At 40.9% G+C, this 20,583-nt stretch overlaps 1 protein-coding gene across 2 annotated transcripts in view; it reads left to right on the forward strand.

Moving 5' to 3' along the window:
* Window positions 1–19,947, forward strand: part of LOC121244615 (dehydrogenase/reductase SDR family member FEY-like) — a 34,600-nt gene extending 14,653 nt beyond the window's left edge. For both annotated transcript variants that reach the window (XM_041142766.1, XM_041142765.1), the window contains 3 exons: window positions 17,897–17,989; window positions 18,562–18,634; window positions 19,319–19,947. In XM_041142766.1, coding sequence (XP_040998700.1) covers window positions 17,897–17,989; window positions 18,562–18,634; window positions 19,319–19,572 — 420 coding nt within the window. In that variant the 3' untranslated portion in view covers window positions 19,573–19,947. The remainder of the gene's footprint in view (window positions 1–17,896; window positions 17,990–18,561; window positions 18,635–19,318) is intronic.
* Window positions 19,948–20,583: the final 636 nt, after the last annotated feature.

Below are 20,583 nucleotides of genomic sequence, written 5' to 3' on the forward strand. Positions count from 1 at the left end.
CACTTGCATGAAGGCTACTACTGTTGAGCTTAAATTGTTATTCTTATATGCATTCAAGACCATTGCCTGCCTTTTGCCCTACATTCCGTTTGTGCACACTAGCTTTCTCCTCTTTTGCAGTAAAATATGTACTGATTATCAAAACTTTTTTTTTCATAAAGAACAAAAAACCAAAAGCTATGAGGGGAACTAGCAGAAAAAGTTCAATGTATTGAGGTATTTGGCTATTTCTCTGAATGACTTTAGCTTTGCTTTAGGATTATTGTTTGGATTCACGTTGTTAAAGGTATAATTGTACCAAGACTGGACAGATTTCTCATTTCTCCCTCGTGGGAGCTACAATATCCAGATGTAAGTCAAACAAGGCTCCCAAGTATATGCTCTAATCACTTTCCTATAATGTTAGATTGCGGTGGTATTCAAGGGGGTAGAAGGCCATTCAAATTTGAGAATATGTGGTTAAAAACAGATGGGTTTGTGGACTCGATTAGACAATGGTGGAATTCATACCTATTCGAGGGCAATCTGAGCTATGGATTGGCTGGAAAGTTGAAAGCTTTGAAGAAGGATTTGAATACATGAAATGAACAGGTATTTGGTGATGTAACCTTACAGAAGAAAAGTTTGTTTCAAGAGTTACAAAGCTTGGAGGGTGTAGGGGATGAGAACAACCGAAAAGATTAAGTAGTTTCTGAATTAGAAAGATTGATTCTAATGGAGGAGATTTCATGGAAGCAAAAGTCAAGAGCTTTGTGGCTTCAGGAGGGGGATAAATGCACAAAGTTTTTTCACCGAGTTGCCAATGTACATAGGAGGTTTAATTCCATTTGAGTCCATGAACATAGATGGAGATGCATCCTCAGATCAGGTTGTGATAAAGGAGCATGTGGCTGGCCATGTCGAACATTTGTTGTCGGAACCTCATGCATCGAGGCCTACCGTAGATGGACTAGCCGTTGAGGTCATTGGTCAAAATAGTATGGCTTGGGTGGAGAGACCATTTGAAGAGGAAGAGGTACAACAAGTAATCAGGACAGTGAATAAAGATTGGATGGTTTCACTATGGCTTTTTTTAAGACTTGTTGGGAGGTGGTGAGAGAGGATGTATTGCTGGTTTTTCAGGAATTCTTCACTTATGGCAAATTTGAGAAACGCTTAAATGTTACTTTTATTGCACTAGTCCCTAAAAAGGCTGGTGCAAGAGAGGTACAAGATTTCAGGCTGATTAGTCTTGTGGGAATCGTGCATAAGATACTTTCAAAAGTTCTTGCTAATAGGATGAGCACGAGAAGATCATCTCTAAGTCCCAAAATGCATTTGTGAGAGGGAGGCAAATTTTGGACTCGGTTCTTGTAGCTAATGAATGCTTGGATAGCAGGATCAAGTCGGGAGTTCCAGGTATTTTATGCAAACTCAATATGGAGAAGGCATATGCTCACGTTAACTGGGATTTTCTGATATATATATATATATATATATGCTGAGTAGATGTGGGTTTGGAAAAAATGGAGGAAGTGGATGAGGCATTGTGTGTCAACGGCTCGCTTCTCGGTTTTGGTAAATGGTGATTCTGTGGGTTTCTTTAATAGTTCGCAGGGACTACGACAAGGTGATCCATTATCACTTTGCATATCCAATCTTTGAATGCCATCTTACTTTGTTTTGAAGCGGTATCCAGGTTGAAGATTAATCTTGCTAAGATGGAGATGGTTGCGGTTGGTGATGTAAGCAATATTAAAGGGTTGGCGAACATTTTGGGTTGTGTGGTTTCTTCATTGCCATTGAAGTACTTTGGTCTTCCGTTGGGGGCTTCTTTCAAAGTTAAGACAATTTGGGAGGTGGTGCTGAAAAAATTTGAGCGTAGGTTGGCCGGGCGAAAAAGGTTCTATTTATCTAAAGAGGGCGGATCACACTTATCAAGAGTACTTTATCCAACCTTCCCACACTTGATAAGGTAGGGCCTAGAGAGGTCGGTGAAACCAATGGTGGTGGTGGTTTGCCGTAGGTGGCGGCGCAAATGGTGGTTTTAAGGCCAAAAAGTCTGAAACGGAGATGGAGTTAAATGTGCTTCACCGGTGGCGAATCGGAGCTGGGGCTGGGTCCATTGGGTTGCTCAGAGGTCGAGGATGAAATGGTGAAGAGATGGTGGCCGGAGGTGGCGCGACGGCGGCGCTGGAGCTCAAAATGCGCTGCGGCTTGGAGGGGCTCGTGGGGGCAAACGGCGGCACGATAGGAGCTGAGATTTACGGGGAAGGGTCGCCAGCCGGTGGGGGAGCGAATGGGATGGGCGGTGTCGCGTACGGCGGCGCGACGGCGGTGGGTTGGGTGGAAGGAGAAAACGGACGGGGAGGGAGTGCAGGGGCTTCACGCGCGGGGAGAGAAAAGGAAGAGGAAGAAAAATGGGGAAAAAGAAAACAAAAAGAAAAGAAAAAGGAGAAAAAGAAAAGTGGGGAAAAGAAATGAGGTACAATCTTCACCTCTTGGGTCACAAAAAATGATCCAACGAAGATGATTTTAAAACAGCAAATCAATTAAAATAAATTAAACGTAATGATACAATGAAAATAAAATAATTAAATCCCACAATCAATTAATTTAAAAGAAGAAAAATTTAAATGTACAACAATAAATAAATATTAAGAAAACATAACAATTTAATTTTCACAATTCAAAGATCATAAAATAACCCATTTAAAATATCCGATAATTATAAAATAAGAGAATAAATTTTTGAATTATTAAAAATAATCCTTCAGTGAAAATACACTAAAATATAGGGTGTTACATCCTCCCCCCTTAAAAAAAATTTCGTCCTCGAAATTAGTAAGGTCAAACATTAAGGCTAAGACAGGAATAAGATTCAACTAGGAGCAAACTTAAGAACATACCGTCGAATCAATCGAACAGATACGGGTATTGCTCTCTCATGTTAGTTTCTCTCTCTCAAGAGAAATCCTGAGCCATCGGATCGCCCCATGACACCTTCACCAAAGGTATTGTCTTAGACCTTAACCTTTGCTCTTTCCAATCCACAATCTGAGTCGGGACAACTTCATAAGAAAGATTAGGCCGAAGTTCAATGCGTTCAGGGTCGACAAAACGCGGCTCTAGCTGTCCAAAACTCTTCTTCAAAGACGACACATGGAACACATCATGGACATCCCCAAAATAATCTGGCAAGGCAACTCTATAAGCAACTAGCCCAACTTTCTCTATAATCTGGAAAGGGCCAACATACCTCGGACTAAGCTTTCCCTTCTTGCCAAAGCGCTTAACCCCCTTCATCGGAGAGACTTTAAGGTAAACCCAATCGCCTATCTCAAATGATAAGTCTCTTCTCCTTGTATCTGCATAACTCTTTTGGCGACTTTGGGCTTCCGCCATTTTAGTCCTTATAAACTGAACTTGGTCCTTCATTTCTTGAATTATCTCAGGCCCAATCAATTTATTTTCGCCAACTTCATCCCAACACAACGGTGATCTACACTTCCTCCCATATAAAGTTTCATACGGGGCCATCTGAATGGAGGAATGAAAAATGTTATTGTAAGCAAACTCAATTAGCGGCAGATGATTCTCCCAACTCCCCTGAAATTCCATGACACAAGCACGCAACATATCCTCAAGAGTCTGGATAGTACGCTCTGATTGACCGTCTATCTGTGGGTGATGTGCAGTACTAAACTTCAACTTAGTGCCTAAAGCTGCCTGCAAACTCTTCCAAAAATGGGACGTGAACCGCAGGTCCCGATCTGACACGATGCTCTTGGGCACTCCGTGCAAACGCACTATCTCCTTATCATACAATCGAGTCAACTTACCCAAAGAGTCAGTGTTATTGATAGGCAAGAAATGGGCACTCTTGGTCAGCCTGTCAACAATCACCCAAACTGAGTTCTTTTCACTAAGAGTCATCGGCAAACCCACAACAAAATCCATAGAAATATCATCTCACTTCCACTCAGGAATAGGGAGAGGTTGAAGCCTACCAGCAGGTCTTTGATGTTCAGCTTTAACTTGACGGCACGTGTCGCATTTCTCGATAAACATGGCAATATCCACCTTCATTCCTTCCCACCAGTAATTTCTCTTTAAATCTCGATACATTTTCGTGCTTCCTGGATGAACTGAATAAGGAGCCGCATGAGCCTCTGCCAAAATTCGCTCTTTAAATTCTGAATCTCGGGGAATCACCCTACAATCCCGAAACCGAAGGATACCATCCTTATCCAAACTATAGTGCAAGGGTCCTTTAGACTTTCTGACTCTCTTTCTGATGGTCAACAACTTTGGATCCCTTCTTCGAATAGTCTTCAATTCTTCAAAATCCACAACCCGGACATCCAAAACCGAAGATAATAACTCTTCCTGCTGCGAACTTTCAATATGGAGTCTCCTCATCCCGCAAAGGAGAGAATCCACATCTGACGACTCTGCTTCTTCCACTTGTTGAGACTTCCTACTTAAAGCGTCTACGACTAGATTCGCCTTTCCAGGATGATACTTGATCTCACATTGGTAGTCGCTAATCAATTCTAACCACCGCCTCTGCCTCATATTGAGATTCTTCTGAGTAAACAGATATTTCAAACTCTTGTGGTCGGTATAGACTTCGCCATACAAATAATGCCGCCAAATCTTAAGAGCAAAAACTATAGCCGCCAATTTCAAATCATGGGTGGGATAATTCCTCTCATGAATTTTCAATTGGCGAGATGCATTAGCTACAACTCGATCTTCTTGCATAAGAACACATCCTAACCCGAATTTAGATGCATCACTAAAAATCACAAATGGCTTGTGTGGCTCCGGAAGTGCCAAAACAGGTGCCATTGTCAATCTTCTCTTCAACTCTAGGAAACTTCTTTCACATCTGTCAGACCATACAAACTCAGCATTCTTTCTAGTCAAAGCAGTGAGAGGTCCAGATAGTCGAGAAAATCCCTCCACAAATCTTCGATAATAACCGGCAAGTCCCAAGAAACTCCGTATCTCACGAATTGTTGAAGGGCGAGGCCATGACAAAACAGCTTCCACTTTACTAGGATCTACGGCCACTCCCTCTTGGGAAATCACATGTCCAAGAAATTTAACTTCTTCCAACCAGAATTCACACTTACTTAACTTAGCATATAACTGATGCTCCCTTAACTTTCCAAGTGCCAAACGAAGATGACAAGCATGTTCTTCCACATCTCTCGAATAAATCAGAATATCGTCAAGAAACACCACTACAGAAGAATGCAAAAAAGGCTGAAACACCCTATTCATCAAATCCATAAAAGCGGCAGGGGCATTAGCTAACCCAAAAGACATCACCTTAAATTCATAATGCCCATACCTCGTCCTGAAAGCAGTCTTGGGCACGTCCTTATCTCTTATTCTCAACTGATAGTACCCTGATCTCAAATCAATCTTCGAAAAGACAGCTGCTCCCTGAAGCTGGTCAAACAAATCATCAATTCTAGGATGAGGGTACTTATTCTTGATAGTCACCTTGTTAAGTTTCCGATAGTCGATGCACATTCTGAGTGTACCATCCTTCTTCTTGACAAACAAAACAGGCGCTCCCCATAGTGAAGTACTAGGCTGAATAAATCCTTTATCAACAAGTTCCTGCAATTGAGTTTTCAACTCTTTTAACTCAGACGGTGCCATACGGTAAGGAGCCTTATGCACAGGAGCCGCTCCAGGTTCCAAATCAATAACAAATTTCAAATTACAAACAGGTGGTATCAGATCAGTTCGGCTCTGGGTAAACCCACATGTCCCTTAGGTGAAGTACCAGAAATATTATTTTAAAAATATAAGTTAAATTATTTATTTTAAGGTATCATTTAATATGGATTTGTTATTTATTTTGTTTATGTTATATTATTTTATTTTACTTTATCTTAGTTATTTCAGTTACTTTTGTTTTGTGTTTGATTTTGTTCGGGTGTTTAAACGGAGTTAAAGATTGCTATGACAGGAAGATGGTGAGACCAAGAAGGCAAGCTAATGAGCCCGAAGATGAATTACCAAGAGGTGATGGAAATTATGCCATGGCGAGGGCGTTGAATAGGATGATAGAGTTCCTCCAACAGAATTTCCGACCGCCGCAAGGAGATTTAAATAGAGCTGTCCAAGTTGGGTGCACCTATGAGCGCTTCCTAGCGCATAGGACTCCTGCCTTTACTGGGGAGGAGGATCCACTGCGAGCTAAGAGGTGGATAGAAGATCTTGAGAGAACATTTGAGGTTTGTGGGTGCACGGAGGCCCAAATGGTATTGTATGGAAGCTATATGCTGCAAGGTGAAGCGGCAAACTGGTGGCAGACCAAGCGGCAACTCCTAGAAATGGAGTTGGGATCTTTTGCTGCTGTGTCCTGGCAGCGATTCAAGGAGTTTGACGACCGTTTCTTTCCTATTGCGGTGAGACGGCAAAAGGCTCGAGAATTCACTAATTTGGTACAAGGAGACATGACGGTCTAATATGCTAGGAAATTCATGGAGCTTGGGCGATTCGCTACTCACCTCATTGCCACTGAGGAGTTGCGAGTTGAGCGTTTCCAGGAGGGTCTGCGCCATGATATACGCAGACAAGTAGCCTGTCTTGAAATTGTGGATTTTCAGAAATTATTAGATTTGGCCACTATTGCAGAGCGGGAAAATACTTTTGTGGTAGGCTCCCCTCCAGGACAGAAGAGGCGGAGTTTTGCTGGTGAGGGCAGTAGTTCTGGGTCACCACATAAGTTTGTACAGAGGACTGGGGCCCGTTCGCAGGCAGCCTCTAGAGTTCGTGCAGGAGGTCGAGCTCCAGTTTGTAGCAGGTGTAATAGAGCCCATAAGGGTGACTGTGGCTAGAGAGGGATCCAGTACTTTAGATGTGGCCAGTCGGGTCACTTTGCTCGTGAGTGTCCCAGTCAAGCTCAAGAAAGTCAAGGAGGACGAGGAGGTCGACGAGGCGGGAGGAGCAGCCAGAGACAGTTAGTACAAGCCCGAGTATATGCTGTGACTCCTGGTGATGTGGATTATGGGGCTCCAGAGACCCACGATGCTGGGGTGATTACTGGTATGCTTTTAATTTAATTGTTGGACTTGATGTTTGGTGTGAGTTGGTTTTTGGATTTATCTAGTGTATGTGTTTGCTTCAGGTAGAGTTCGTCTATATGATTTTTACGCATGTACCTTATTTGATTCTGGAACGTCTCAATCTTTTGTGTCCGCTACTTTTGCACGGATGTGCAATCTAGTCACCGAGCCGTTACCACAATCCTTAGTAGTGACTCTTCCAGATGGTGAGCTGGTGTGGTGCTCCAAGGTTGCTTTAGGCTGTCCTTTGGATTTTGGTGGGAGAACATTGGATGCAGATTTGATTGTATTCAAGTTGCTTGGATTTGACATAATTTTAGGTATGGATTGGTTGCATCGTTATTCTACAAATATCAATTGTAGGAGTCGGATAATTGGCTTACAACTTTCGGATGGAGAGTATTTGGAATTCGTGGGAAGCAAATTGAAAGTAAGACCTGCAGTTATATCTGCAATTCAAGCTAAGAGAGATATAGCATGTGGAGCAGATGCTTTTTTGGTTCAAGTGGTGTCTACGCCATCCGAGAAGAAGTCTTTAGTGGATATTCCGGTTGTGGAAGAATTCCCTGATGTATTCGTGGACGAGTTGCTTGGATTACCTCCTGTTCGTGATTTGGAATTTGTTATTGATTTGGAACCTGGAGCGACTCCTGTGCATAAGGCTCCTTACCGTATGGCACCGTCTGAGTTAAAAGAGTTGAAAACTCAATTGCAGGAACTTGTTGATAAAGGATTTATTCAACCTAGTACTTCACCGTGGGGAGCGCCTGTTTTGTTTGTCAAGAAGAAGGATGGTACACTCAGAATGTGCATCGACTATCGGGAACTTAACAAGGTGACTATCAAGAATAAGTATCCTCTTCCTAGAATTGATGATTTGTTTGACCAGCTTCAGGGAGCAGCTGTCTTTTCGAAGATTGATTTGAGATCAGGGTACTATCAGTTGAGAATAAGAGATAAGGACGTGCCCAAGACTGCTTTCAGGACGAGGTATGGGCATTATGAATTTAAGGTGATGTCTTTTGGGTTAGCTAATGCCCCTGCCGCTTTTATGGATTTGATGAATAGGGTGTTTCAGCCTTTTTTGGATTCTTTTGTAGTGGTGTTTCTTGACGATATTCTGATTTATTCGCGAGATGTGGAAGAACATGCTTGTCATCTTCGTTTGGCACTTACAAAGTTAAGGGAGCATCAGTTATATGCTAAGCTAAGTAAGTGTGAATTCTGGTTGGAAGAAGTTAAATTTCTTGGACATGTGATTTTCCAGGAGGGAGTGGCCGTAGATCCTAATAAAGTGGAAGCTGTTTTGTCATGGCCTCGCCCTTCAACAGTTCGTGAGATGCGGAGTTTCTTGGGACTTGCCGGTTATTATCGAAGATTTGTGGAGGGGTTTTCTCGACTATCTGGACCTCTCACTGCTTTGACTAGAAAGAATGCTAAGTTTGTATGGTCTGACAGATGTGAGAGAAGTTTCCTAGAGTTGAAGAGAAGATTGACAACAGCACCTGTTTTGGCACTCCTGGAGCCACACAAGCCATTTGTGAGTTTTAGTGATGCATCTAAATTCGGGTTGGGATGTGTTCTTATGCAAGAAGATCGAGTTGTTGCTTATGCATCTCGCCAGTTGAAAATTCATGAGAGGAATTATCCCACCCATGAATTGGAATTGGCGGCTATAGTTTTTGCTCTTAAGATTTGGCGGCATTATCTGTATGGCGAAGTCTGTGAAGTCTATACCGACCACAAGAGTTTGAAGTATCTGTTTACTTAGAAGAATCTCAATATGAGGCAGAGGCGGTGGTTAGAATTGATTAGCGACTACCAATGTGAGATCAAGTATCATCCTGGAAAGGCGAATCTAGTCGCAGACGCTTTAAGTAGGAAGTCTCAACAAGTGGAAGAAGCAGAGTCGTCAGATGTGGATTCTCTCCTTTGCGGGATGAGGAGACTCCTTATTGAAAGTTCGCAGTAGGAAGAGTTATTATCTTCGGTTTTGGATGTCCGGGTTGTGGATTTTGAAGAATTGAAGACTATTCAAAGAAGGGATCCAAAGTTGTTGGCCATCAGAAAGAGAGTCAGAAAGTCTAAAGGACCCTTGCACTATAGTCTGGATAAGGATGGGGTATCCTTCGGTTTCGGGATCGTAGGGTGATTCCCCGAGATTCAGAATTTAAAGAGCGAATTTTGGCAGAGGCTCATGCGGCTCCTTATTCAGTTCATCCAGGAAGCACGAAAATGTATCGAGATTTAAAGAGAAATTACTGGTGGGAATGAATGAAGGTGGATATTGCCATGTTTATCGAGAAATGTGACACGTGCCGTCAAGTTAAAGTTGAACATCAAAGACCTGCTGGTAGGCTTCAACCTCTCCCTATTCCTGAGTGGAAGTGGGATGATATTTCTATGGATTTTTTTGTAGGTTTGCCGAGGACTCCTAGTGAAAAGAACTCAGTTTGGGTAATTGTTGACAGGCTGACCAAGAGTGCCCATTTCTTGCCTATCAATAACACTGACTCTTTGGGTAAGTTGACTCGGTTGTATGATAAGGAGATAGTGCGTTTGCACGGAGTGCCCAAGAGCATTGTGTCAGATCGGGACCCGCGGTTCACGTCCCATTTTTGGAAGAGTTTGCAAGCAGCTTTAGGCACTAAGTTGAAGTTTAGTACTGCATATCACCCACAGACAGACGGTCAATCAGAGCGTACTATCCAGACTCTTGAGGATATGTTGCGTGTTTGTGTCATGGAATTTCAGGAGAGTTGGGAGAATCATCTGCCGCTAATTGAGTTTGCTTACAATAACAGTTTTCATTCCTCCATTCAGATGGCCCCGTATGAAGCTTTGTATGGGAGGAAGTGTAGATCACCATTGTGTTGGGATGAAGTTGGCGAAAGTAAATTGATTGGGCCTGAGATAATTCAAGAAATGAAGGACTAAGTTCAGTTTATAAGGACTAAAATGGCGGAAGCCCAAAGTCGCCAAAAGAGTTATGCAGATACAAGGAGAAGAGACTTATCATTTGAGATAGGCGATTGGGTTTATCTTAAAGTCTCTCCGATGAAGGGGGTTAAGCGCTTTGGCAAGAAGGGAAAGCTTAGTCCGAGGTATGTTGGCCCTTTCCAGATTATAGAGAAAGTTGGGCTAGTTGGTTATAGAGTTGCCCTGCCGGATTATTTTGGGGATGTCCATGATGTGTTCCATGTGTCATCTTTAAAGAAGAGTTTTGGACAGCTAGAGTCACGTTTTGTCGACCCTGAACGCATTGAACTTCGGCCTAATCTTTCTTATGAAGTTGCCCCGACTCAGATTGTGGATTGGAAAGAGCAAAGGTTAAGGTCTAAGACAATACCTTTGGTGAAGGTGTCATGGGGCGATCCGATGGCTCGGGATTTTTCTTGGGAGAGAGAAGCTGACATTTGAGAGCAGTACCCGTATCTGTTCGATTGATTCTGGCAGTATGTTCTTATGTTTGCTCCTAGTTAAATCTTATTCCTGTCTTAGCCTTAATGTTTGACCTTGTTAATTTCGAGGACAAAATTTTTTTTAAGGGGGGAGGATGTAACACCCCGTATTTTAGTGTATTTTCACTGAAGGATTATTTTTAATAATTCAAAAATTTATTCTCTTATTTTATAATTATCGAATATTTTAAATGGGTTATTTTATGATCTTTAAATTGTGAAAATTAAATTGTTATGTTTTCTTAATATTTATTTATTGTTGTACATTTAAATTGTTCTTCTTTTAAATTAATTGATTGTGGGATTTAATTATTTTATTTTTATTGTATCATTACGTTTAATTTATTTTAATTGATTTGCTGTTTTAAAATCATCTTCGTTGGATCATTTTTTGTGACCCAAGAGGTGAGGATTGGACCTCATTTCTTTTCCCCACTTTTCTTTTTCTCCTTTTTCTTTTCTTTTTCCCCATTTCTTCCTCCTCCTTTTCTCTCCCCTCGTGCAAAGGCCCTGCGCTCCCTCCCCGTCCGTTTTCTCCTTCCACCCAACCCACCGCAGTCGCGCCACCGTACACGACGCCGCCCATCTCGTTCGCTCCCCCACCAGTCGGCGACCCTTCCCCGTAAATCTCAGCTCCTATCGCGCCGCCGTTTGCCCCCACAAGCCCCTTTAAGCCACGGCGCGTTTTGAGCTCCAGCGCCGCCGTCGCGCCGCCTCCGGCCACCATCTCTTCACCACTTGATCCTCGACCTCCGAGCAACCCAATGGACCCAACCCCAGCTCCGATCCGCTACCAGTGAAGCACATTCAACTCCATCTCCGTTTCAGACTTTTTGGCCTTAAAACCACCATTTGCGCCGCCACCCACGGCAAACCACCACCACCATTGGCTTCACCGACCTTTCTAGGCCCTACCCTATCAATTTCGGGTCTTAGTTTGTCTCCGTTGAAAAGTGAGCTTTTGAAACCCACGGCCACAGTGTATTTTACACTGTTACGTTGCTGTGTTGCCACTTCTTGCACCTCCGGGATCCTTCAAAAATCATATTATAGCGCTGTAAGTAGTTTTCCAAATAACTATCGTGATTTAAATGTAGTTTTGCACTAACCCATATTATTGTGATTGGTTGGACATGCCGGACTGAGTCCGAGGAGTTCAGAAGTCGGATTGATTGTGGATGGAGTTGTGTATTTGGTTGGTATTCTGAAATGTTGGTTGTTGGTATGGTGTTGTTCATGTACATGGCATATTGCACGCATGATCATGTTTGTAAAGGAAACTGGGTTTTCGTGTACATGCATTCATGTTCATGTGTTTCATGAAAACTGGGTTTTCATGTGTTAAAAGGATTTTTGGGTGCGTGTGTATCACGGCCCCAAGCCGAGATGGGGCATTATCTTGGTGGAGCTCCTCTGGTCACTCGGGAGCGGAATATACTGAGTGACGTCCCCTGGGTTGTCGCTGGGCGACAACGGGATTGGAAGAGATGGTCTCGTGCCGACTTCGTGGTCCCTCTGCTGGTGGGGGCTAGAGGATGCTTGGCCACGTACGGGCTTGGAGCGGAACTGAGCATCGCTCGTTGCGTAGTGGGTGCTTGGCCACGAACGCGCTGGGTGCGGAACTGAGCATCGCTACGAAGCCAGGACGTGCGGATGATCCCTAGGGGAGATCATGGTGCATTGGTTAATGGAATAATGAGTTGTTTTCTGGAAAAATAGCGTGTATTGATTAAAAGGTTTTTATGTAATTCATTTTCTGGGAAAATGAGATTTTATTGATTTGGGTCATTTTCTAGAAAAATGACGGAGTATTCTTTTTGGGCCAAAATAGGATTTTGGCGTGTGTTGAAATATCTATTTTCGGAGAAAATAGTATTTTTTGGATTTAATGCATATCTCATCATATGCATGCATGTTGGTAGCATTAATGTATTTTTATCTCGTGGTTATTTGGGTTATACTTACCTGCGGTACCATTCTATGGTAACGCAGATTTTGATATAGAGGAGGATGAGGGTGAGCCTGAGGAGTCGGCTCCGCCCGAGGAGTGATTGGATTACTCGCATTCTGGTTTGGGACTTGTAAAATATTTATTTCGGATGACTGTATAATATTTAAACCTTTTTACTGTTTGTTTAAATTGTATTAACAATTCTGGTACTTAGCTGTATTAATTATCCGTTGCATTGTTATTGTATACTGTTGCATGTACACACACTTGGCACTAACGTTGGGATGTGTGACCCTGTTGTCATCATCCCGGCGTCTCGATTCCCGTGTCTCCTTACGTGGGGGTCGTGGGCGCCACAGGAATTATCACTTTGCATATCCAATCTTTGAATGCCATCTTACTTTGTTTTGAAGCAGTATCCGGGTTGAAGATTAATCTTGCTAAGATGGAGATGGTTGCGGTTGGTGATGTAAGCAATATTAAAGGGTTGGCGAACATTTTGGGTTGTGTGGTTTCTTCGTTGCCATTGAAGTACCTTGGTCTTCCGTTGGGGGCTTCTTTCAAAGTTAAGACAATTTGGGAGGTGGTGCTGAAAAAATTTGAGCGTAGGTTGGCCAGGTGGAAAATGTTGTATTTATCTAAAGAGGGCGGATCACACTTATCAAGAGTACTTTATCCAACCTTCCCACATGTTACTTATCTTTATTTCCCCTCCTTGCTAGCATTGCATCTAGAATAGAGAAACTTCAACGTGATTTTTTGTGGAGTGTACTAGGAGATGAGTTTAAATTTCACTTAGTGGGGTGGGATAATGTATGTTCTCCATTGAGAGATGGTGGATTGGGGATCTGGAATGTGAGGACTTTCAATAAAGCATTATTAGGAAAATGGTTGTGGCGTTATAACCATGAGAGGAGAGCCTTATAGAAAGGGGTGATTGACATGAAGTATGGAACTGAAAGGAGGGGTTGGTGTTCTAAAGAGGGTAGGAGACATATGGAGTGGGGCTATGGAAGTATATACAGAAAGGTTGGTGCTCTTTTGCTAGTAATACTCGGCTGTGTTTGGGGGATGGTAATAGGATCAGCTTTTGGCAGGATGTGTGGGTGAGAGACACGGCCTTGAAGGATGCTTATACCACGATTTTCAGAATTGCACGGGAAAAAGAAGCTATGGTGGCTGACTTCCAGGTAATCAATCAAGGTTCACAGGAGTGGAACATCAGCTTTACTCGGGATGCACATGATTGGGAAGTGACTGTTCTGGTGGAATTTCTTAACTTTCTGTACAACACTTCTACTGCTGCCACAACAGAAGATATGATAGAATGGAGACCCTTTAGGAAAGGAAAATTCTTGGTATGTTCTTTTTATGACTCTTTTACCATGCAACAAAGGAACAATTTCCCTTGGAAGAACACATGGAGGACTAAAGCACCTACCAAGGCCGCATTCTTTGTCTAGACAGCAGCTCTAGGGAAGATTATGACCATCGATAATCTTAGAAGACGTGGCCTTATAATTATGGACCGGTGCTGTTTGTGCAAAAATAGTGGTGCAACAACGGACCTTTTACTCTATTTTGTGTTACTCAACATCCGATTAGTCAATTTGTCTCATATCATGCCTTATCTCCTTCATTCTCATGTTTTACCTCAACTTTCAAAACTCTCTGTTCCTAAGACAGTTTAGGATGCTTTATTTGATCCAGGATAGAGGATAGCTATGAAAGATGAAATGGATGCCCTTTACCATAATGAGACATGGGATCTTGTTCCACTACCACCTGGTAAGCAACCTGTTGGCTGTAAATGGGTATACAAAATCAAATTTCATCCTGATGGTTCTGTGGAACGTCTGAAAGCCCGCTTGGTTGCTAAGGGTTACACTCAAACATATGGCATTGATTACGAGGAGACTTTCTCCCCGGTTGCCAAAATCTCCTTTGTTCGAGTGTTGATCTCTCTTGTTGCTAATTTAGATTGGCCCTTATTTCAGCTGGATGTTAAGAATGCATTTCTGTATGGCGACTTGCATGAAGAAGTTTATATGGTGCAACCACCTGCGTTTGTTGCTCAGGGGGAGTATCAAGATGCTATGTGCAAGTTAAAAAAGGCATTATATGGTTTGAAACAATCTCCTCGAGCATGGTTTAGGAAGTTTTCTGATGTTGTATTGGCATTTGATCTCCATAGATGCCAAATAGATCATTTCGTATTTCACCTACATAGTGATGCAGGTCACATTTTGTTGGTTGTATATGTGGACGACATTGTGATTATTGGGAGTGACTCTGCTAGAATTGTTAGGCTAAAATAGTGTTTACATGATCAGTTTCAGACAAAAGACTTGGGCAAGCTTAGATATTTCCTTGGAATTGAAGTCAGTAGATCTAAAGAGGGTATCAACCTATCTCAGAGGAAATATGTACTTGATCTTCTAGAAAAAACCGGCATGCTGGGTGCACGACCTATTGACACCCCTATGGACCCAAATCGTAAATTCTTGAAAGATGAATGGTTGTTGTTTGGAGATCCAGGTAGGTATCAAAGACTTGTTGGGAAATTGAATTATCTCACTATCACTAGACCAGACATCTCTTATGCAATGAGTGTATTGAGTTAATTTTTACAAACGACTAGGGTCTCACATTGGGATGTTGTAATTCATATTTTTCATTATCTTAAGCGAGTACCTGGCCTTGGATTATTGTATCGACCAATTAGACATATTAGGGTTGAAGCCTTTTCAGATGCTGATTGGGTAGGATCCCCTTCAGATAGAAGATCTACTACTGGATATTGTACTTTTGTAGGAGGTAACTTGTTTACATGGAAGAGTAAGAAACAAGCAGTAGTAGCTCGGTCTAGTGCAAAAGCTGAATATAGGGCAATGGCTCACACTACTATTGAGCCGGCATGGTTGCAACACTTCTTTCAAGAGATTGGGTTTCCAGCTCCTACCCCTCTTCAGTTATTTTGTGATAATCAAGCCGCAGTGCATATTGCCTATAATCTTATGTTCCATGAGAGGACTAAACATATAGAGATTAATTGTCACTTCATTTGAGATAAGATACTAAGTGGTGACATTGCTACACCTTTTGTGAAGTTTGCCGATCAATTCGCAGATGTGTTTACTAAGTCTTTGTGTTGGAGTCGATTAAAACTTATTTGCTTCAAGCTTGGTTTATATGATATATATGCCCCAGCTTGAGTGGGAGTGTTAGAAGACATGTTTGTAATTAGTATAAGTGTGTGAGGGTATAAGTGTCAATTGTGTATTGTATATATATGTTTGTACATCAATGAAATGAGCATGAGCTTTCCAATATGTTTTCTACAAGGAGTTTTTTCTGGAAGACTTTGTTTTTGTGGGCCATTTCTCTTGATTTGAATGGTCTCAACTTTCATGATTTCCTTGTAACTATTTCTAGTTCTTAAATAGGTGTATTCACATGTATACTTCCAGGATACTTGGGCTATGCCTATCTTTATATCAATAAAATAACTTATAAAAAAAAATTGTACCAACTACCAAGTGTATCTCATGAGGGGATAATCGTCTAATGTAACCTAAAGCATATACGATGCAATGGCAATAGGGTAGAGAGTTATTAGCCCTACATTTTCACATTTTCACTTCCAAATCTTGTTCTCTCTAAAAACTTAAGATCTCCATCGTATCAAAGCAAGTTGTTAAACAATGTGTCACCCTTTCGTAGTTTCCCTTTTTCTGTCCTTTTCCTAAAAAATTGAATCTATTGGTGGCTGTGGTTGGTGTGTGTGGCTGTTGATGGCCGGTAATGCCACCATTGTCACTCGGTTAGTAGGGGTCAGTGCTAGTCTTCAATCCTTTGTGGTGGTTGATGGTGCACCAGTGCTCTCAGTGAGTATTAGTGGTGTCTTTAAGTGTTATGGTGCCTGTAAATATGGTTTCTAGCTCTCACCCCTGTATGTGGTGTAAGTAGGCTTCGTTGAGTAGATTAAAGATCTACCTATATTGAATCTTTTTGGGAGGTAATTTGGTTACATGGAAGAGTAGGAGACAAATACTAGTTGTTCGGTCTAGTGCAGAAGTTGAATTTAGAATAGTGGCTCACACTCCTAATGAGCTGGCATGGTTGCAACACTCTCTTTAAGAGATTGGTTTAGGAGATTGGTTTCCCATCTCCAACTCCTCTCCATTTATCCTGATGATAAAGTTGTATTGTACATTGTATTTAATTTTGTATCTCCTTTTGTCACTTCATTCAAGATAAGATACCGAGTGGAGATATTTCTACTCCTTTTGTGAAATCTGAGGAGCAACTTGCAAATATGTTTACCAAGTCTCTATGTCATAATTAGTTGAAGTTTATTTGTTCCAAGTTGAGCTTTTATATGTCCTCTAGCTTAACCCCTAGGGGTTCCCTCAAGTGGTAAAAGCCTTGGGCTCGGGGTATGTTCCCTCCAGGTCTAAGGTTCAAATCCCCTTGGGTGCAAACAATCTCTAGGGGCCCATCGGATTGGGGGATTTTTTCATTGAATTACTCTAGGTGCACTTATGGAAAACTCCTTGCCGAGGGCCTCTGCACCCTAGGGATTTGTCGGGGCGCTGTTCCCGAACATCCGGTGCCAATAAAAAACAAATATATGTCCTCCTGCTTGATGGGGGAGTGTTAGGAGATATAATTGTACCAAGTATGTAGTCATAAAGTATCTTTATCAAAAAAAGAAAACGGTCAAATCCACCCTAAAAAATATAATATGCAATTGCGAGGGTAGAGAGTACTTGGGCTTGGGCTAAATTATTATTAATACAATCGTTTACTTATCAAACAAAAAGCTAGAGGGTAGAGAGTGACTTTAGCTCTTCCCATGATTTTTCACTGAGTTCTTTTTTATCTCTGAAACCCTAAGATCTACAAATGTCAATAATAAACATTCAACAGTGTCATCAGTAATAGTAGTAGAACAAGTTAACTCATATATTCTATGAAAAGATCAAAAGAGGGCTTCATTAAGGCATGCTGGAAAAGTTTCTTCTGAGGTTACATTAGCAGATTTTAAATAACTAACATCCTTAATTACCTATATTTCCAAAGAAATAATTGGCCATGCTTATCTACATTGTATACATTGTTACTTTTCACAATCATAAACTTTTCATCTTTTATACTAATTGGTCTTTACCTTTAGGCAAGAGCTTCTCAAGGTGTTGTTCTGCCATTTGAGTGCATACCTACATTACCATAATTATTCTGCCTTTCATTGCCCTTGTGGTCAATCCTTTTTCCTTTTCAGTGTCTGCTACCATCATTGTTAGCTTCTTAAATTGGAATATTAACTCTCAAGCTGCAGGATCATACATAGTGAAAAATGGATTATCATTGTAAACAACAAATTGAAGGGGGAAGCTTATACATTGCAGGTTATGTTTAGCAGTGTCCTCCACAAGCGGCTGCCTGCTGAAGCTGGCATTAGTGTATTATGTGTATCTCCTGGAATTGTCCATACAAATGTTGTAAGTCTCTTGTCGTATTATGCTTACTTGCCCAGGAAATCTGCTCACATAAAGCCTTTACACTACTTTCTGTTACACGTAAATACTGAGATCCTCTCCACTACCGCGGGCTTGAATGTTTTGGCTTTGATGGTAACCCAGCTTGAGATTCCCATCGTTTATACCTTGTTTCAACATTATAGCTTGGCACTATATAACTGAAGTGTGCATATGGTTTTGTATAGTCAAAACACAAATTATCTTACTGAGCTAAAATGTTGGAGCCTGAAGAACCTCACCTGTTGATTATACATGGTTAATTTATATGCCTGAACTCTTAACAAGTGTATGGGCCTGGAAAATGAAATGTTGGGACCTATGTAGGGGCTCTAACCGTGCAATGTAGGTTCTGTTTATATAGTTAAGCCCATTTGATTTCGAGAATTGTTCTCAAGAAGTTCAAGGTTTTCTTGATAGTCTTTTCATTCACTAAATCTAACAAACAGCTCAACATATTTGCTTCATAATCTCAAAATGTTGCTGATTTATACATATATTCTTATTTTCATGGTTTTAACTATATTTAACTGCAGGCCAGGGATCTTCCCAAAATTGTTCAAGCGGCTTATCATCTGATACCCTATTTTATCTTTAATGCCCAAGAAGGTGAGTCTTCTAGGATCGTAGTGCATCCTTTTTACCTTCTCTATTATATAGGTTTACTGGGACTTCTATAAGCATGGTGTTGTTAATCTCATTGATGCATTAATATCTTCTGATTTCTCCGTCATCCAGAGTTGGGTAACAACGATATGCATGTGTACTCTTCCTGTTTATGTTCCTTCCTCTCATCTTTAAGTCCTAGGGTCTTTTCATTAACCAAATGAACATAAAGTTGAAGGGGATTTTGTTGTTGGACCTGATAATTCGTGAGAAGTGTAGATATCTTTCCAAAGGAGACGTCTCTTTCTTATGCAAGCTGATAACCAATTATTTAAAGGCCCCTATATCTTTGACCTGTTTTACTTCTTTTAGATGCGGCGCGGGTATGAGAAAAACATTATTACATTTTTCATCCTAATGTGGGAATTGAAGAGTTTCTTAAAAAAATGAAGTGTGACCATCACTATTTTTATGACGTGTACACTATATCCTCCCTTAGTGGCAACAATCGACAGTTTATAACTGTAATCATTCCAATAAAATCTCAAGGGCTTTTCAAGTAAGGAGCAGAAGAATATCTTCGTGTATAATGAAGACAATAAAGAAAGAATTAGTGTTAAACACACCTAGATTATTCTGCAACTAAAAATGCAAACCCACATCATAAGTCAATCACTGCCATTTCAGGTTCAAGGAGTGCTCTTTTTGCGGCCACAGATCCTCAAGTCCCAGAGTACTGTGAGTTGTTGAAGGCAGACGAGTGGCCCGTTTGTGCTTTCCTTTCTCAAGATTGTCGTCCTACAAACCCTTCAGAGGAAGCACATAACGTTGAGACATCATACCAAGTTTGGGAGAAGACATTAGAGATGATTGGCCTTCCTTCAGATGCTGTGGAGAGGCTTATAGAAGGGGAAGAAGTTATATGCCGATATGGGAGGTAATCTGTTTTAAGGGATGTTTCTTTAGTTGATTGCAAAGTGATGGCCATTCTCTCTATGAAATGGACGGGAAAAACTGAAACGACCATCATTCTGCAACACCTGCTGCTATCACCATTTTGTTTCCGTGGCAGCCCGAAATTGATAGGTGCATATTTAATCTTTGTTATCTGGTCAACTTGTCTCTGTTGCTGTACACTCATGTTGTTGTGAAGTTCCAGAAAAAGGGTCATTAGTTTGGACAATGCTAACACAAAAGTAACAAACAATTAGGAATCTACTATGTCTCTATGGTTATGAATTGATTTTACATATATATCTTGTCTGTATAAGCTGCAAAACTAGCCTCTTTTGAATAGATTTAGCAACTTCCAGTTACATATGAGCAGGCTTTGCCCATCAAAATGATATTATTGTCCTTTACATATCCTATATATTAAGAAGCATCTATCTCTCATGTGAAATCCTTTTCTGTCTCGTTGAAGCTTGGATTTCTCAAAAGTTTCACTTCATTATTTATATATATATATATATATATATGGGCTTTGCAACAAATCAGCAATTGTTCACATCACACACCCTACACATGACGTGTAAATTTTTTTTTTTTTTTTTTTTCATAAGGTGTGGGGGTGTTTTTCATAGGGTGTAGGGTATGAGATGGTAAATAGTAGTTGATGAGAATAATTTTTTTATATATATGTTGTCACGGCATTGGTTGCAATTTACTATTAAGACATTGAAGTTACAAATGGATTGGGCCCTGGGGTTAGCGCTTATTTTATTTTTTATGTTTTGGTGGTCTATATATATATATAGTCTATATTTTTTATTTTTTATTTTTTATTTTTCGGGATTTATTCAGCTAAGTTTAATCTTGATTCTTGACTCAGATTCATTTTGTTCGATGATTCACTTGTAAAAACAAAATTATAATCAATTATTAAATATTACTATTCAAACAAAACTCCGTTAGTATTTGTAAATAAACATTTTACTGTATAAAGTTATTTA

This window comes from Juglans microcarpa x Juglans regia, chromosome 8S, assembly GCF_004785595.1.
Source record: "Juglans microcarpa x Juglans regia isolate MS1-56 chromosome 8S, Jm3101_v1.0, whole genome shotgun sequence".
Taxonomy (NCBI): domain Eukaryota; kingdom Viridiplantae; phylum Streptophyta; class Magnoliopsida; order Fagales; family Juglandaceae; genus Juglans; species Juglans microcarpa x Juglans regia.